At 42.0% G+C, this 14,020-nt stretch overlaps 1 protein-coding gene across 1 annotated transcript; it reads right to left on the bottom strand.

Moving 5' to 3' along the window:
- Positions 1-1,489: 1,489 nt before the first annotated feature.
- Positions 1,490-6,295, bottom strand: CCDC71L (coiled-coil domain containing 71 like). The gene is made up of 2 exons (XM_055301328.1): positions 5,438-6,295; positions 1,490-5,350 (listed from the first exon to the last, which is right to left on the bottom strand). Exons 1-2 carry the CDS (start codon positions 5,905-5,907, stop codon positions 5,122-5,124), a joined length of 699 nt encoding a protein of 232 aa, XP_055157303.1. The 5' UTR covers positions 5,908-6,295; the 3' UTR covers positions 1,490-5,121.
- Between the last annotated feature and the right edge of the window lie 7,725 nt (positions 6,296-14,020).

Here is a 14,020-nt window from a genome sequence, read left to right as displayed (position 1 = left end):
TTTTGAGCTTCTTACCACTGGATAACATCCATCTAGGGAAATTCTTCTTGTGTTCATTTCAGAAACTGCAACTTTGGCTTCCTCACCAACTTAGAATAATACATTGTTTTTCTTTGTGCTGGGAGGAATCAGAGCTAAATTACAGGCATTAGACCCAAAATCTAAAGATGAGTGTGTCAATGCTCCAAATGTGAGAGTATTTTTTCTTTACTTTTGGTAATAACTTAATGCTGTTTCAAACCTAACTATTGCACTCATTCATTTCCTTTAACACAGGAAGTACAAAGCTGACACAAACTGGTTCTACTTTAGTTCTGCACATGTAAATTAACATGGTTTTTAAGCAAGCCTCACTGAGCTTACTCCAAGTGAAAATTTAATGCTGAAATTTGGCAAGTTCTTGATCAGTAACTTTAATCTACCACTTTTATAAGTTCTCAGTTTAATATACATAACAGCATATTATGAGTATCTTTCAGAGGTATGATAAAAGGGCCTGACATTTTTAAGAAAGGCTGGAAAACCTCCAACAGTGAAGTTTACTTACCTAGTAAATAAACTTAATCCAACCTCCTGCTGTCTCTATCTTCAATTTAATTCACCCACAAATTACCTTCTCATAATTTGTCTTTGGCTGTCCCAGACCACACTCTACTTTTCGGATACTAAACTCCCTTTGAGTATTCCTTTGAGTGTATATATATATACTCAGCACACATCCCTTCAATTAATAGCATTTATTAAGCATTTCCTATGAGTTCTCCTGTTACTATTCTTTTTAATCCTTTCAATAACCCAGTTTCTTTTACTGCCTACATTGGATACATGAGAAACCTAAAGCACAGTACATTTTTGTAATTTACCCAAAGTTCTAATGTTTGTAAGTGGTAAAAGCTTTAATCCCATCCCAGGCAATGAGATCCACAGCCATTACACCACTGCCTCCAGTTACTGGGAGGAATTCTTACATAAGGACAAATTCAGGCCACATAGTACCATGAATCCTGCTCGTCAGCACTCCCACTTCTACCTACTAGACTGCAATGAAAATTCCTGGCTCTATTCGGTAGAACAGCCTTTACCGCTGCTACTCATGTTGAGTACACTTACTTTCTTCCATAACATGAAAAAACGTGAGTGGTAGACTTTTATCACCACCCAACACATGGTTTGGGGGGGGGCAGAGGTGGGGTCAGGATTCAAAATTGAATTTTGATGCGTTTTTAAAAGTCTCTATTGATGGCACACTGGATAATGGCTTGGGCATACAGCACTGTTCTGGAGATTCACTAGATCGTCAAGACAAAGCTGATGTGTAACACTGACTCCCAAGATAGCATAAAACACGTATCTCAGGACCTCCAGGATTTCGAAGTCCACAAAAAAAAAAGTCAAAACTTCATCTCATCATAAAAATACTTCCCAATTCACATGCAAACATAAAATCCCATCTCAAAAACTTTCAACACCATTGAAAGACCAGACACTGTATATTCTCTAAAATTTATTTACAGTTAATAAATTAAAAAGTACAACCAGATTGCAAATCTTAATCATATGCGCACATCAAACTGTCCAAGAAAACAATTCAGTTCCATTACAAACAATTGCCTTCTAATGCACTTAAGACATAACAGTCTACCAAAAATTATTTTAAACACACCAACAAAGTAAATATTATGTATATATGTGTATTAAAAAACACCAATTTAAAGAGTGCTGTGGCAATCCTTTAAATAAAGAAAAACTTCTGAGTTCAAAATTGCCTGGGTTTTTTTCATATTCAAATATTTTCCATGTGTTTTTACGGAACAGTTTCCAGAAAAATAGTACTATTGTTTGCACACAGCAAATCAGTTATGTGTCGGCCACCAGTTTAACTTACACCTGTCCAATCAGGTACTCAAACTTGGACAAAATAAATACACACCACAACAGTGACACTTTGCACTAACAACAATGAAGCTTGCCCTCAACAATCGTAACGTTACTGGATTCGGTAAAGAAAAAGAAGCTGCTGGTTGACAAGAAGGAGGATAATAAGGACATTAGGAATTGAAAAGGTTATCTGAGGTGCCGGTCACCACATTTAGGCACTCAAGACTAAATAAAAGCATAACAAGGTGATAAACTTCTTCCTCCTACTTTCCCCCTTTACTTGTGCCATATGAGATATAAAGGTAAGAGAATGAATAAAGATTATGGGATTTCTTTCAAAAAAAAAAAAAAGCTATATACAAGCTAAGCTACGGACTCACTTTAGAAGACAGTAACTGAATGCCTCACCATAAAGGCCACCGTGCCAAGTTCCTTTTCACATTCTCCCCAAGCGTATCCATAAAATACTTCCATTCTCCTATTAATATACTAATCAACTATATTAGTTGTTTCTTCACATTTTATAAGTCGTAAAACAACTAACTTTAGCAAGGTTTTGGTAAAGACAACTTGGCAAAAATAAAGATTTTTTTACATCTTATTTCACAAACTAGAAATGGCATGATTTTTTAACAGGCCAGATAAATAACATATTGAATTTAGGATGGGCAATCATATCCAAACCGAAACCAGATAGCCCAGATAATCCAAAGTATTTATGCAAGTTTAAGCGCACTAAAGTAATGAGGAAGGCATAAGAGGAAAAAAAATAAGATTCTCAGTTAAAATAAATGCATGGTGTCAATGGTTACGTTTCAATTTTGTGCTGAGCAAAGTTATCCCCCCAGCTACACCTAATTTCAAAATCATCTGGGAACCTCTCTAGATAGGCTCTGTGTTGAAATTACATTCTAATATGGCCATTGGGTTTATTTTTTTTTTTTTACTTATTATAAAATTATATACAATAGTGAAGTGGTACAAATACATATTCTTTTTCTCGGGTGCTAATCAGCTAAAAAAGTTAACAATTTGGGAAGAGGGGAGGAAAACCCTATGCATTTAAGTACAGTTGGCAATGGAAGCTAATAACCAAAAGAATATATATAAGCTTCCTATCACACAAATATAATTTAACACTCTCCATCTTCTAAGTAATTATTCACTTTTATTTACTCATGTGACAGTATTTGTAACAACACATTATCATTGAGTAGTGAATAAAAGAATATGAGGCTTACTGGGAAACTGGCATAAAGTCATATATATATATGTATGTATATATATATATATATATAGATCTTTTTTTTTTTTTTTACAAAACAAGAACACTGAAATTAAAGTCACAAAACTGCTACTGTTAACTATTAAACTTGAAAAATTCATCTCAGAAAGCTATGCCATTTGAATTCTAAAAACACAAGAGTCAAAATCGCAACTCTCATTATTCCCCTAAGAAGCTGCCAAGCAGAAAGAAACCTTGACATTGAAGATTTCATAGGTCATGTTCCAGCCTGGTATGGATGGTTCCATAGCAGAATACTTAAATTTGCAATAACAGTGGTACAAAGTCACTACTTGACCCTTTAGATATTGCAGTAAAATCTGGCTGTGGCACCACTGGCTAAAAACCATCAAAGTCTTGCTGCCACCAATGACCAAAGGCACTTGGATTATCCATTATTCCACACTGGGCCATATGGTATAAACACTATTACAAAAGTGTAAAAGAAGGGTCAGTATTCTGTGTGGCTCGCCTGTTCGATTCCTGTGGTTTTCTCGGCTGTCAAACAAAAGACCAATAACTGCAAACATAATTACGAATGGAAAAGGAAAAAAAAAGTAATAAAGGAAAATTCATGGCGTACAACGGTCAACGAATTATGATGTTTTTAAGAGTGATGGATAGTAATCTGGACATTTCTTGTTATCCAACAACAAAAGCAAGGAAGGAAAATCTTATTTTGCCCAAAGTCAACTTCGACCAGTTATTTGATACCAAGAAATGCCTCACCCCTCTGGATGGATCATGAATACTTGAGAATCCCAATGGGTATTCCGTGTAGCATTTTAATCGCAGCGTTTACACCTACTCATTTTTCCTATGCGAATTCCACTTTAAAATAAATTATCCTTGAAATGGTCCCAGGTCGGTATGTGAGACGAGTACAAGGAGGCCAAATCATTTGCAGTCGGATTCCATCCATCTCTTTAACCAACACCAGTTCTTTAGAATCATTCATTCATTCATTCATTTTCTGTTGTTTGTTTTCAATCACAAGCCATGTGGTTTCAGTGCACTTTAAATTTTATTCGATTAAAAAGGATTTAACAGGTCAACTTTTCCTAAACAAAACTTCACGAGTTTCTACCACTTTCCTTTAGGAGCTCAGTAAATATAAACATTAAGTCTCAATATAAAAAATCTTTTAGAAACGCTCACCAAAAAAACAAAAAATGTCTTAACAGTCATACTTTGCAGCTCTTTGTTTGTAGTCACTGAGCCCACGAAATTCGAAGCCATACAAATCCTTACACTACTGACAGTCGTAGCTTGAATTCCCTAGAAAAATATCCTTGGTCAAAGCTTTGGAATCCAGTTGAAACGCGGAAACGAGTGGGATTCAGAATACCCTGAGCACAGACTGGTGCAACACCTCTGAAAACACAGTCGATCTTTCCTCCAGAAAGAGGGGTTGGCAGTCCCGACAAGGAAAGAAAAGAGGAAAAAAGAAAAAAAAAAAAAAAGGTTGGGGTGGGAAGAGGTGGGGGGGTGGGGGGGGGGCGGGAAGGCGGATGGATGGACAGCAAGTAAATTCTAGCTTTATTACACAAGCGCGAAACCAAATTCCTTCGGGGGAAAAAAAAAAAAGAAGAAGAAGAATGAGTTCGGAGGACTTCCAGACCAGTGAGGTAGAGAGTCCGAAAGGGGAGGGAAAAAACGGATGCGCCCCGAGCGTCCTGGAGGCGTCTCCACGCGGGGCTGGGAGGCCGGGGCTCCGCCGCGGGTCCTGCTGGGTCCTCCGCCGGGGGGCGGCCCGGGGGGCGGCCCGGGGGGCGGCGGGCGCGCACCTGCCGGGCCGGGCGCCGGGAGCCGGGCGCCGGGCGCCTGGAGCCACGGGCCGGCAGGGCGCCTCGGGGGCTCCCCCGCCCGTAAAGTGCACTAGGGGACGCGGGCCGGGCCGGGCCGGGTCTGTAAACACTCGACTGTCACTGGGCGGCCGCTCGGGGCCGGGCCGCGGCTCACGCCCGGGGCACCGGGAAGCGGCGGAGCCTCACCACGGGTTCCAGGTTCACTCGCAGCACCTGGCGCGCCCGGCGCCGCGCCGCCGCCAGGCTGCGCTCGCCCCACACGTCGCCGCCGACGCGGATGGTGGGGAAGGTGGTCAGCGTCGGGGTGGCGGCCCTCCAGATCTCCTCCAGGCTGCGGCCGCCGAAGCAGGGCCCGGGGGCGGCGGGCGGCGGCGGGGACAGCGGCGGCGGGGACGGCGGCGGGGGGGGCGGCGGCGGCGGGGACAGCGGCGGGGGGGGCGGCGGCGGCGGGGACGGCGGCGGCGGGGACGGCGGCGGCGGCGGCGGCGGCGGCGGCGGCGGGGGCGGCTTCCTCCGGCGGGCGGCGGCGGCCGGCCGGGCTCCGCGGCGCCTCCTCCTGGCGGCCGGGCCGCGCGAGTGGCGGCGGGCGGCGGGGGGCGGCGGCGGGTCGGGCACCAGGGCCCGGCAGGAGGCGTAGCCGTAGACGTCCTTGCTGCGCAGGATGTGCGGCGAGAACTGGTGCTTGAGGCTGCAGAGGAAGCTCCAGAGCTCCGCGTCCGAGCTCATGAACTCCGTGCTGCGGGGCACCAGCAGCTTGAAGGCGTCGCCCAGCGTCTCGGTGCTGTCGGCCAGCGACAGTTGCGACCGCGAGTACACCACCTTCTCCTCCCGCGCCTCGGGCTCGGCCCCTCCTCCGGCCCGAAGGCCGCCGCCCCGGGCGGCCGGGGCCGGGGCGGCCGGGGGCCGGCGCCGCCGCCTCTTGACGCTGCGCCGCATCGGAGGCCGCTCGGGGCCGCTCGGGGCCGCTCGGGGCCGCTCGGGGCCGCCCGCGCTCGCCCCCGCCCGCCCTCCGCCCTCGGCCCTCCGCCCTCGGCCCTCCCGCCCGCGTCCGGCTCCGCGGCGGCCGCCGCTGCTGGCGCCTCCGGGCCGGCGCCGCTCTCGCTACTTTTCTCGCCTCGGCCGCCGCCCCTCCCCCTCCGAGGGCGGAAGACGCGGGCGAATATCCTGCCGCCCGGTACAAGATGGCGGCCGGCGCCCACCCCTGGGCTTTGTCATTGGACGGCGCCGGGCCCCCCGGTTCCTTTCTTCTCCTCTCTAGCCTCCCTTCGCCCTCTGCCTTTCTTTAAATGCGCCCGCCTCGGGCCCCGCCCACCGCGGCCCCGGCTCCGCCCATTGGGTGCTCCCTGGAAGGGGGCGGGGACTCGTGGAGGGGGCGGGGCCGAGAGGCCGGCTCCTGGAAGATGGTGCTGGGCTGGGAGCCGGTGGTGGGCCTTGAAGGCCAGTCCACAGTTGGGTGGGCGAGCGGGGACGGCGGCCCTCCGCCCCACCTTGGGGAGAGCCCCTCTCGGAGTGAGTGGGTGCCCGTGTGACCCACCAGTCGGCACAACACAGGCGGTCCCTCCTCTCCCAGCAAGGAGCTGGGGGTGGGGGGTCCAACCTACGGGGATGGGCCTTGCCCACTTCCCTTCCAGACCCTCCAACACCTCCCCTGGCATCTTCAACTCTTCCTTCCTTTGGCCCTGATCCATCTCAGGCAACCAACAATAATCCAGATTCCTTCAGGTCCTGAGGGCAGCGTTGGTGGGATGGTCTCCTCCGAGCCCGTGGAACCATCTTCCTACTTAAGAAGATGCTCTGCCTCTGGGGGAAGCAAGGGCCGCTATACCTGTAACACTACCCGCTCGTTGCTCCAGTAGATCAGAGATCAGTCACGGCACAGCCGTTCTCCTTGATGGAAACAGCCCTGGTTTTATGAATGAGTCGTTCTGTCTAAATGACTGCGCTCCACTTTTTTTCCACTGAAGTTGTAGCATGTGCCTCTGCAGCACCCTCTCTCTCATCTAGAAAAGCTGCAGCGTCACAATCGATAAAGTTCTCTTGGTAATAAGTGCGTTGTTAAGGACACATTCCCTTCTGCGTTTGAGGGGAGGAGGGCTGGGAAAGTGGGGCTAGTTTCTTCTAGTTCCTAGGACTGTCCTGAGACACTGTAAAGTTTATGGAAAGTTCTCGGATTTTTCTCCTTAAGGGGTGGCTGTCTAACGTCCCAAGTTTTGCTCCTTTACTTCTCGTGGGGAATGATGCTTCCTACATCAGATAACCAAGTGATGGATAATGAGAATGTTTATAGGGGAGTGGTCCATTCCCTGGTCCTTCTCTCTCTCTCTCTCTCTCTCTCTCTCTCTCTCTCTCCCTCCTGACTGGCACTCCAGTGGGCACTCCGTGTTTGCTAAGTCCATCAGTGAAATCCTACGGATTACTTGCAATGGGGTGAGAAAGAAGGATATGGTGAAATGGCTTAGAACAGCACAATTTTATATTTTGCATTTATGATGCAACTTTCTCCTAACTCCCTTACCTTGTTAAGGTGGATCTCAGTACTTAGAACTTTGACGTAAGCATGCAGATTTTACCCCTCAGTGAGCATCTTGCTTTGCAGTTCAAGACTGATAAAGCACAGAAGTTTTCTGATTTGCATATAGTTGCTAATAGTCCCCCTCCAATATTTGAGCTGAAAGACACCAAGTTCAGTCTCCTTATTTCACAGACGAGGAAATCTGGACCCACGGAGGCTCACTAATAGGGCTTGTTGATAGCACCACCGGGACTCCTGTTTATTGGATTCCTAACCCAGAGGTCTTTATATTTCACTGGAGGCTTCTGTGCTGCCTAGACTCGGAGGTTCAGCAGAAAATACATAATGCACGAGACGTGACCAATGGACAGAACTGTACCCCTATTTCTACTTCAACTCTCCCCAAAATGGAGCAGTTTTGATCGGTGTTGTATTGGAATGATATTTTGTTTGAACGAGGTTTTAATAAAAACTAAACCAAAACTATTCTGAAAGTTGTTTCCCTACCCCAGAACGCCTTCCCCACACAATGGGTTTATGGCAAATACAGAACTTCCTATCAAGGGACCAGTTCTCTGCCTACCCAAAAATCATGGCAACTTTCTGAAGAGAAGATCATTTTCCTTTCCTGGAAAAACACACCTAACGTCAGACCAATATTAAGGAGCCAATTACCAGCTTCCTAAGTCCTTATAAAGAAATGATATTACTCCTTTTTACATCATGACTAATTTTCTTGATAATTCTGAGAACACATATTAATGTGAAATTTGAATAACTTCCACTGGAATGCCCCTGCATACTGACAGATAATCTCACAGAGTGAGCCAGCAGACTGATTAGGGGACTTCATAATAAAAGAAGAGGGTAAAATAAGGATTTATGTACTCCTGGCTTCTCATATTGTTTGTTATTCCTTTCCTTCCATGTTTATCATATTATAGGTACTTCAGGGGGTCTTTTGCCACATAAATACATAACGGGCATCTACACAGACTTATAGATTTGATTTCAGTTAGGAGCCTAAATCTTTCTTTAACGCAATTTTGATTCTAAGAAAACATAAGATCTCAACAACTTGCAAAGTGTTCAGCAGTTCTTTTATATAATACATGTTCATTTAATTTACCTCAAATAAAACTACTTTTTATGAAATATTTTTAGGAATTCGTATCCGGTCAAATTGCTTACATTTTCATATACTTTTAAATCTGACACTGTCTCCTCTCTCTATTCTTCTCTTTTCTCTACTTCTTTTTTTTCTTACATTTCTTCTTGACCTCTACCTTTTGATTAACTGAAATCTTTATCCGTTCACTATTAGCAACTAAAATTTATTCATAAAGATCATATGTTTCTTCCAGTTCCTAGGACTGTCCTGAGACACTATAAAGTTTATGGAAAGTTCTCAAATTTTTCTTCTTAAGGAATGGCTGTCTGAAGTCCTAAGTTTACTCCTTTACTTCTCGTGGGGAATGATGCTTCCTGTATCAGATAACTAAGTGATGGAGAATGAGAATGAACAGGAAAAAAAGTAGCTGTATCTGTATACTTCTTAAATATATAAATTATGTAGTTTAAAAATAAATCCAAGCAGAATAAAGTGATTGGAGAAAACTAAAATAAAATACATCTCTAGCTACCTAGACCTCTGCTTTAAGGTCCCCCATCTATTAAACAATGTGCTTCTTGAAAAGTGGCCAGAACATTAAAAAAAAAGTGTATGTAAGTGAATATAGTCAACTAATCTATGAATGACAGAGGAGACAAGAATATATTGAGATAAGGAAAAGACAGCCTCTTCAATATATTGTGTTGGGAGAACTGGACCACTTTCTCACACCATACACAAAAGTAAACTCAGAATGAATTTAAAATTAAAGACCTAAATGTGAGACATGAAACCATAAAACTCCTAGAAAAAAAAAAAAACACAGGCACTAATTTCTTTGACATCAACCTTAGCAACATTTTCCAAACGTGTCTTCTCCTCAGGCAAGGGAAATAAGAGCAAAGTTAAACTATTGGGACTATATCCAAATAAAAAGCTTTTGCACAGCAAAGGAAACCATCAACAAAACAAAAGACAAACTTATTTACAAATAAGATATTTGTAAATGATAAACCCTTTAAAGGGTTTATATCCAAAATATATCAAGAACTTACACAAACAGCAAAAAACACAATCCAATGGAAAAAAAAATGGGCAGAAGACCTGAACAGATATTTTCCCAAACAAGGCATACGATGGCCAATACATTCATGAAAACATGCTGAATATCACTAATTACCAGGGAAATGTGAATCAAAACCACAGTAAGATATCACCTCACACCTGTCAGGATGGCTAGTATCAGAAAGGCAAGAAATAAGTCTGGTGAGGATATGGAGAAAAAGAACCATGCACCGCTGGTGGGATTGCAAGCTGGTGCAACCACTGTGGAAAACAGTGTGTAGGTTCCTTAAAAAATTAGAAATAAAAATATACAATTCAGTAATTCTACTACTGAATATTTAACCAAAGAAAACAAAAAGACTACTTAAAAAATAAACATGCACCCCTCTGTTTATTTCAGCATTATTTACAATAGCCAAGATATAGAAGCAACCCAAGTGTCCATTGTAGATGAATGGATAAAGAAGAAAGGGTATGTATATATAATGGAATATTACTCAACCATAAAAAAGAATAAGATGTTGCCACTTGTAACAACATAGACCCATAAATACAAACTGCTAGTTGCCAGAAGGAAGGGGGTGCCGGGGTGGGCAAAATGAGTGAAGGGAGTGGGAGGTACAGGCTTCCAATTACAGAATGAATAAACCACAAGGATGAAAGGTACAGCACAGGGAATATAATCACTGGTATTGAAATAGTCTTATATTGTGACAGATGGTAGCTATACTTGTGGTGAGCATAGAATAAAATCACTATGTTGTCTAAAATCACTATGTTGTCAACTAATATAACATTGTATAAAAACTATACATCAATACTTTAAAAGCTATTTTTTAAAAGCATATATAAGTGGTTGTGAACATCAATTTTGGAATCAAATATATCTTTATTTTTTTAAATCCTCAGGAAAAAAATATCCTGAGACACATTTTTTAACCTTTCTGAGCCTTACTTTTCCCCCTCTATAAAATGGATATAATCTCTTTTTTTAATTGATCAAAGACTGGATGAGATAACATTCATAAACTATTTACTCTAGTGCCTGGATCACACTAACCACCCAATAAATAATAGCTATTCTTATTTTTCTTATCAAATCATAAGGATTTTATTTGATTTAACCAACATATTTCAAACCCTGTATTACAGTGGGAGCCTAGAGATTTTTTTAAGTAATAAATTGTTGAGAGAAAAGTCAAATACTATTGCCAGAAAGAAATTTAGAGATCATCTAATGAACCCAATACTCTTAATCCAGATGACAATATTGAGATGCCAAGATATCTACCCAAGTTCACATGACTGGATGGTGGAAGAGTGTGAACCAGAACCCAGATTTCTGTTAGTCCAGAGTCATTTCTAACATTCTTGTATTTAGTCCAAAGAGATAGCATTAGTTTTTAGTTTGAGTGAAATTAAATAATTAAATTTTCATGAAGAAAATTTTTGGCCTTTTTATTAGAACACATCTAAAGTAATTTAGATTTTTCTACAAGTTATTTCAAAGCTCTGATATGCTCTAATTAATATTGCCAATGTGAAATACACAAAGGCCATATAAACTGAGAGGCTAGGATTTCCACCTCCAGGAGGATGAGATACATTTGCTTTCCATGTTCCCCCTGCTACTTAAAACTTTACACTCTGGACATAACATGAACACAAGAAGACTGAAAAATGAAGAGGAGAAAGCAGACAGGCGAGGGACCCCAGAGCCCAAAGAACAACACAGCAATGAGTTGTCTAGTTTTGTTTTTTTTTTTTTTTCATTTCTCTTTTCCACACATATCTCAGACTGACTGCTGGAGAAGCAGCAATGACCCAGAAATGTCAACAGATGTAGATATAAAAAGCCCCAACAAAATTTTGTTCTAACTATAGGCTCAGGAAAGGAACAGCTTAGCAAGACAAAAAAACTTTTAGAAAATAATCTACTACAGCAAACCACCAAAAAACAAAAAACAAAACAACAATAAAACAACAAAAAACCAGCTATGGCTTTGATATTCACCAAGCTGTAAAAAGGCACCCACTAACCCTGATGGGCTAGTGTCAGAGAAGGTTAAATAGGGGATCACAACTCTCATCCCTGCTGGGCAGTAAAGAGGCAATGCTTCCCCATAGTGTCAGTGGAGACAACATGGGGAGCAGTAACAAGACATTTCTATCCCTTCTACTCAGAGATCTATCATTAAAGGTCTGGTGGGGAGCCAGCGTGCCTCCAACCCAGCAGTAATGAAAAATCTCTTTCCCTGACTTGGGTAACATGGGAGACAGGGTGGGAAACCTGGGCCTCTGCTTAGCGGTACAGAGGCAGCATCCCTCCCATTCCCTGTTGGGACAATGTTGGAGAAAACCAGCTAAAACAGACAGTTTAAATAATATCCAGAGTCTCATGATGTAAAGTCCAGAATGTCCAGGTTTCTATGAAAATCACTTATCATACCAAGAACCAGAAACACTTCACACAGAATATAGAAAAGACAATCAATAGAAGTGAACACTGAGATGAGAAAGATGTTAGAATTATATACAATTACATACATTAGAATTATATACAATTGTATATACAGAAATATATATACAATTATTTAAATCACCATCATGAAGACACTAACAAGCAATTATAAGCATTCTTGAAACAAATGATAAAAGAAAAAACTGACATAAAGAAATAAAACACCTCAGCAAAGAAATAGGAAATGAAAGAAAAACCAAATGGAATTTTAGAACTGAAAAATACAATAATTGAAATCAAGAGCTTAGAAAATGGTCTGGTCTCAATAGAAGAATGGAGAGGACAGAGGAAAGAAATGGTTAACCCTAGCCCTAATCCTAAGATATAACAATAAATATTATCCAATCTGAACATCAGAGAGAAAAAGGACTAAAAAAAAACAAAAAACAAAAAACAGAACGGAGCCTCAGGGACCTGTGGAACTCTAAAATCTGATATTTGTGTCATTAGAGGCCTGTGAGAAGAGCAAAAAGAAGGTGGGGCTGAAAAAAGTATTTGAAATAATATGTAACAATGGCTGTAAATGTTCCAAATTTGGCAAAGATGCAAACCTAGAGATTCAAGAAACTGAACAAACCTAGAGTAGATAAATCCAAAAAATCCAAACCAATTCACATCATTGTCAAACTTTTGAAAACCAAAGACAATGAAAAACATCTTGAGTATAGTGAGATAAATATGACACCTTTAACTGTAATGGAGAAACCATCCAAATGACCAGATTCCTCATCAGAAACCACAGAGACCAGAAGAAAGTGGCTCAACATTTTTCAAGTGCTAAAAGAAAAGGACCGTCAACCCAGATTCCTATGCCCAGTGAAAATATCCTTCTACCACAAAGAGGAAATCTAGATATCCTCACATGATGCAAACTCTGCAATAGTGGCTAAAGGAAGTTCTCTAGCAGAAGAGAACCAATAAAAGAAGGCATCTTAAAATATTAGGAAGGAAGAACTACAGGAAGAAAACTATGTGTAAATATGATAGACGTTTCTTTTCCTATTGAGTTTACTCAATTATGTTGGATGGTTGTTACGAACTGAATGTGCTCTTCCAAATTCATAGGTTGAAGCCCTAGCCACTAAAGTAACCCCCACCCAGGGTCTGTGAGCAGGTATTAAGGTTAATAAAGAGTGGGGTCCTATTCCCATAGGGACTGTATCCTTATAAGAGGAAGAGACACCAGAGTTTCTCCCAATCATGTGAGGACACAGAGAGAAAGCATCAGGAAAAGAGCTCTCACCAGGAACTGAATCAGATAGGATCTTGCTTGGACTTCTTGGACTCCAGAACTGTAAGAAAATTAATTTCTGTTGTTAAAGTCTGTGGTATTTTGTTATGGGAGCCCAGTAGACTCATACACAATGGTTGAAGTAAAAATTATAGCACTGTTCAGGGTGGTTCTAAATGTATGTAAAGGAAATATTTAAGACAAATGTATTAGAAACAGGGAGGATAAAAAGACATAAAGGGAGGTAAGGTTTCTATACTTCACTGAAACTGGTAAAATGACACCAATAGACTGCATTATGTATATATGGCATCATGCCTAGAGTAGCCACTAAAAACCTACCAAAAAATATATACTCAGAAATATTATTAATTATACTCACTATGGTAGGACATATGCTAAAACTGGAACAACAAAGGGAAGATTAAGAATGTACAATGGGAAAAAGATAGTCAACAAATGGTATTGGGAAAACTGGACAGCTATATGCAAAACAACAAAACTGGAGCACTTTCTTACATTATATGCAACAATAAACTCCGAATGGATTAAAGATCTAAATGTGAGTCCTGAAACCATAACATTCTCCTAAAAGAAAACAGGCAGTTA

The sequence above is a fragment of the Nyctereutes procyonoides genome, unplaced genomic scaffold (genome assembly GCF_905146905.1).
Source record: "Nyctereutes procyonoides isolate TBG_1078 unplaced genomic scaffold, NYPRO_anot_genome, whole genome shotgun sequence".
NCBI lineage: Eukaryota > Metazoa > Chordata > Mammalia > Carnivora > Canidae > Nyctereutes > Nyctereutes procyonoides.
Note: the sequence above shows the minus strand (reverse complement) of the source record. Positions and strands in the feature narration are given on the sequence as shown.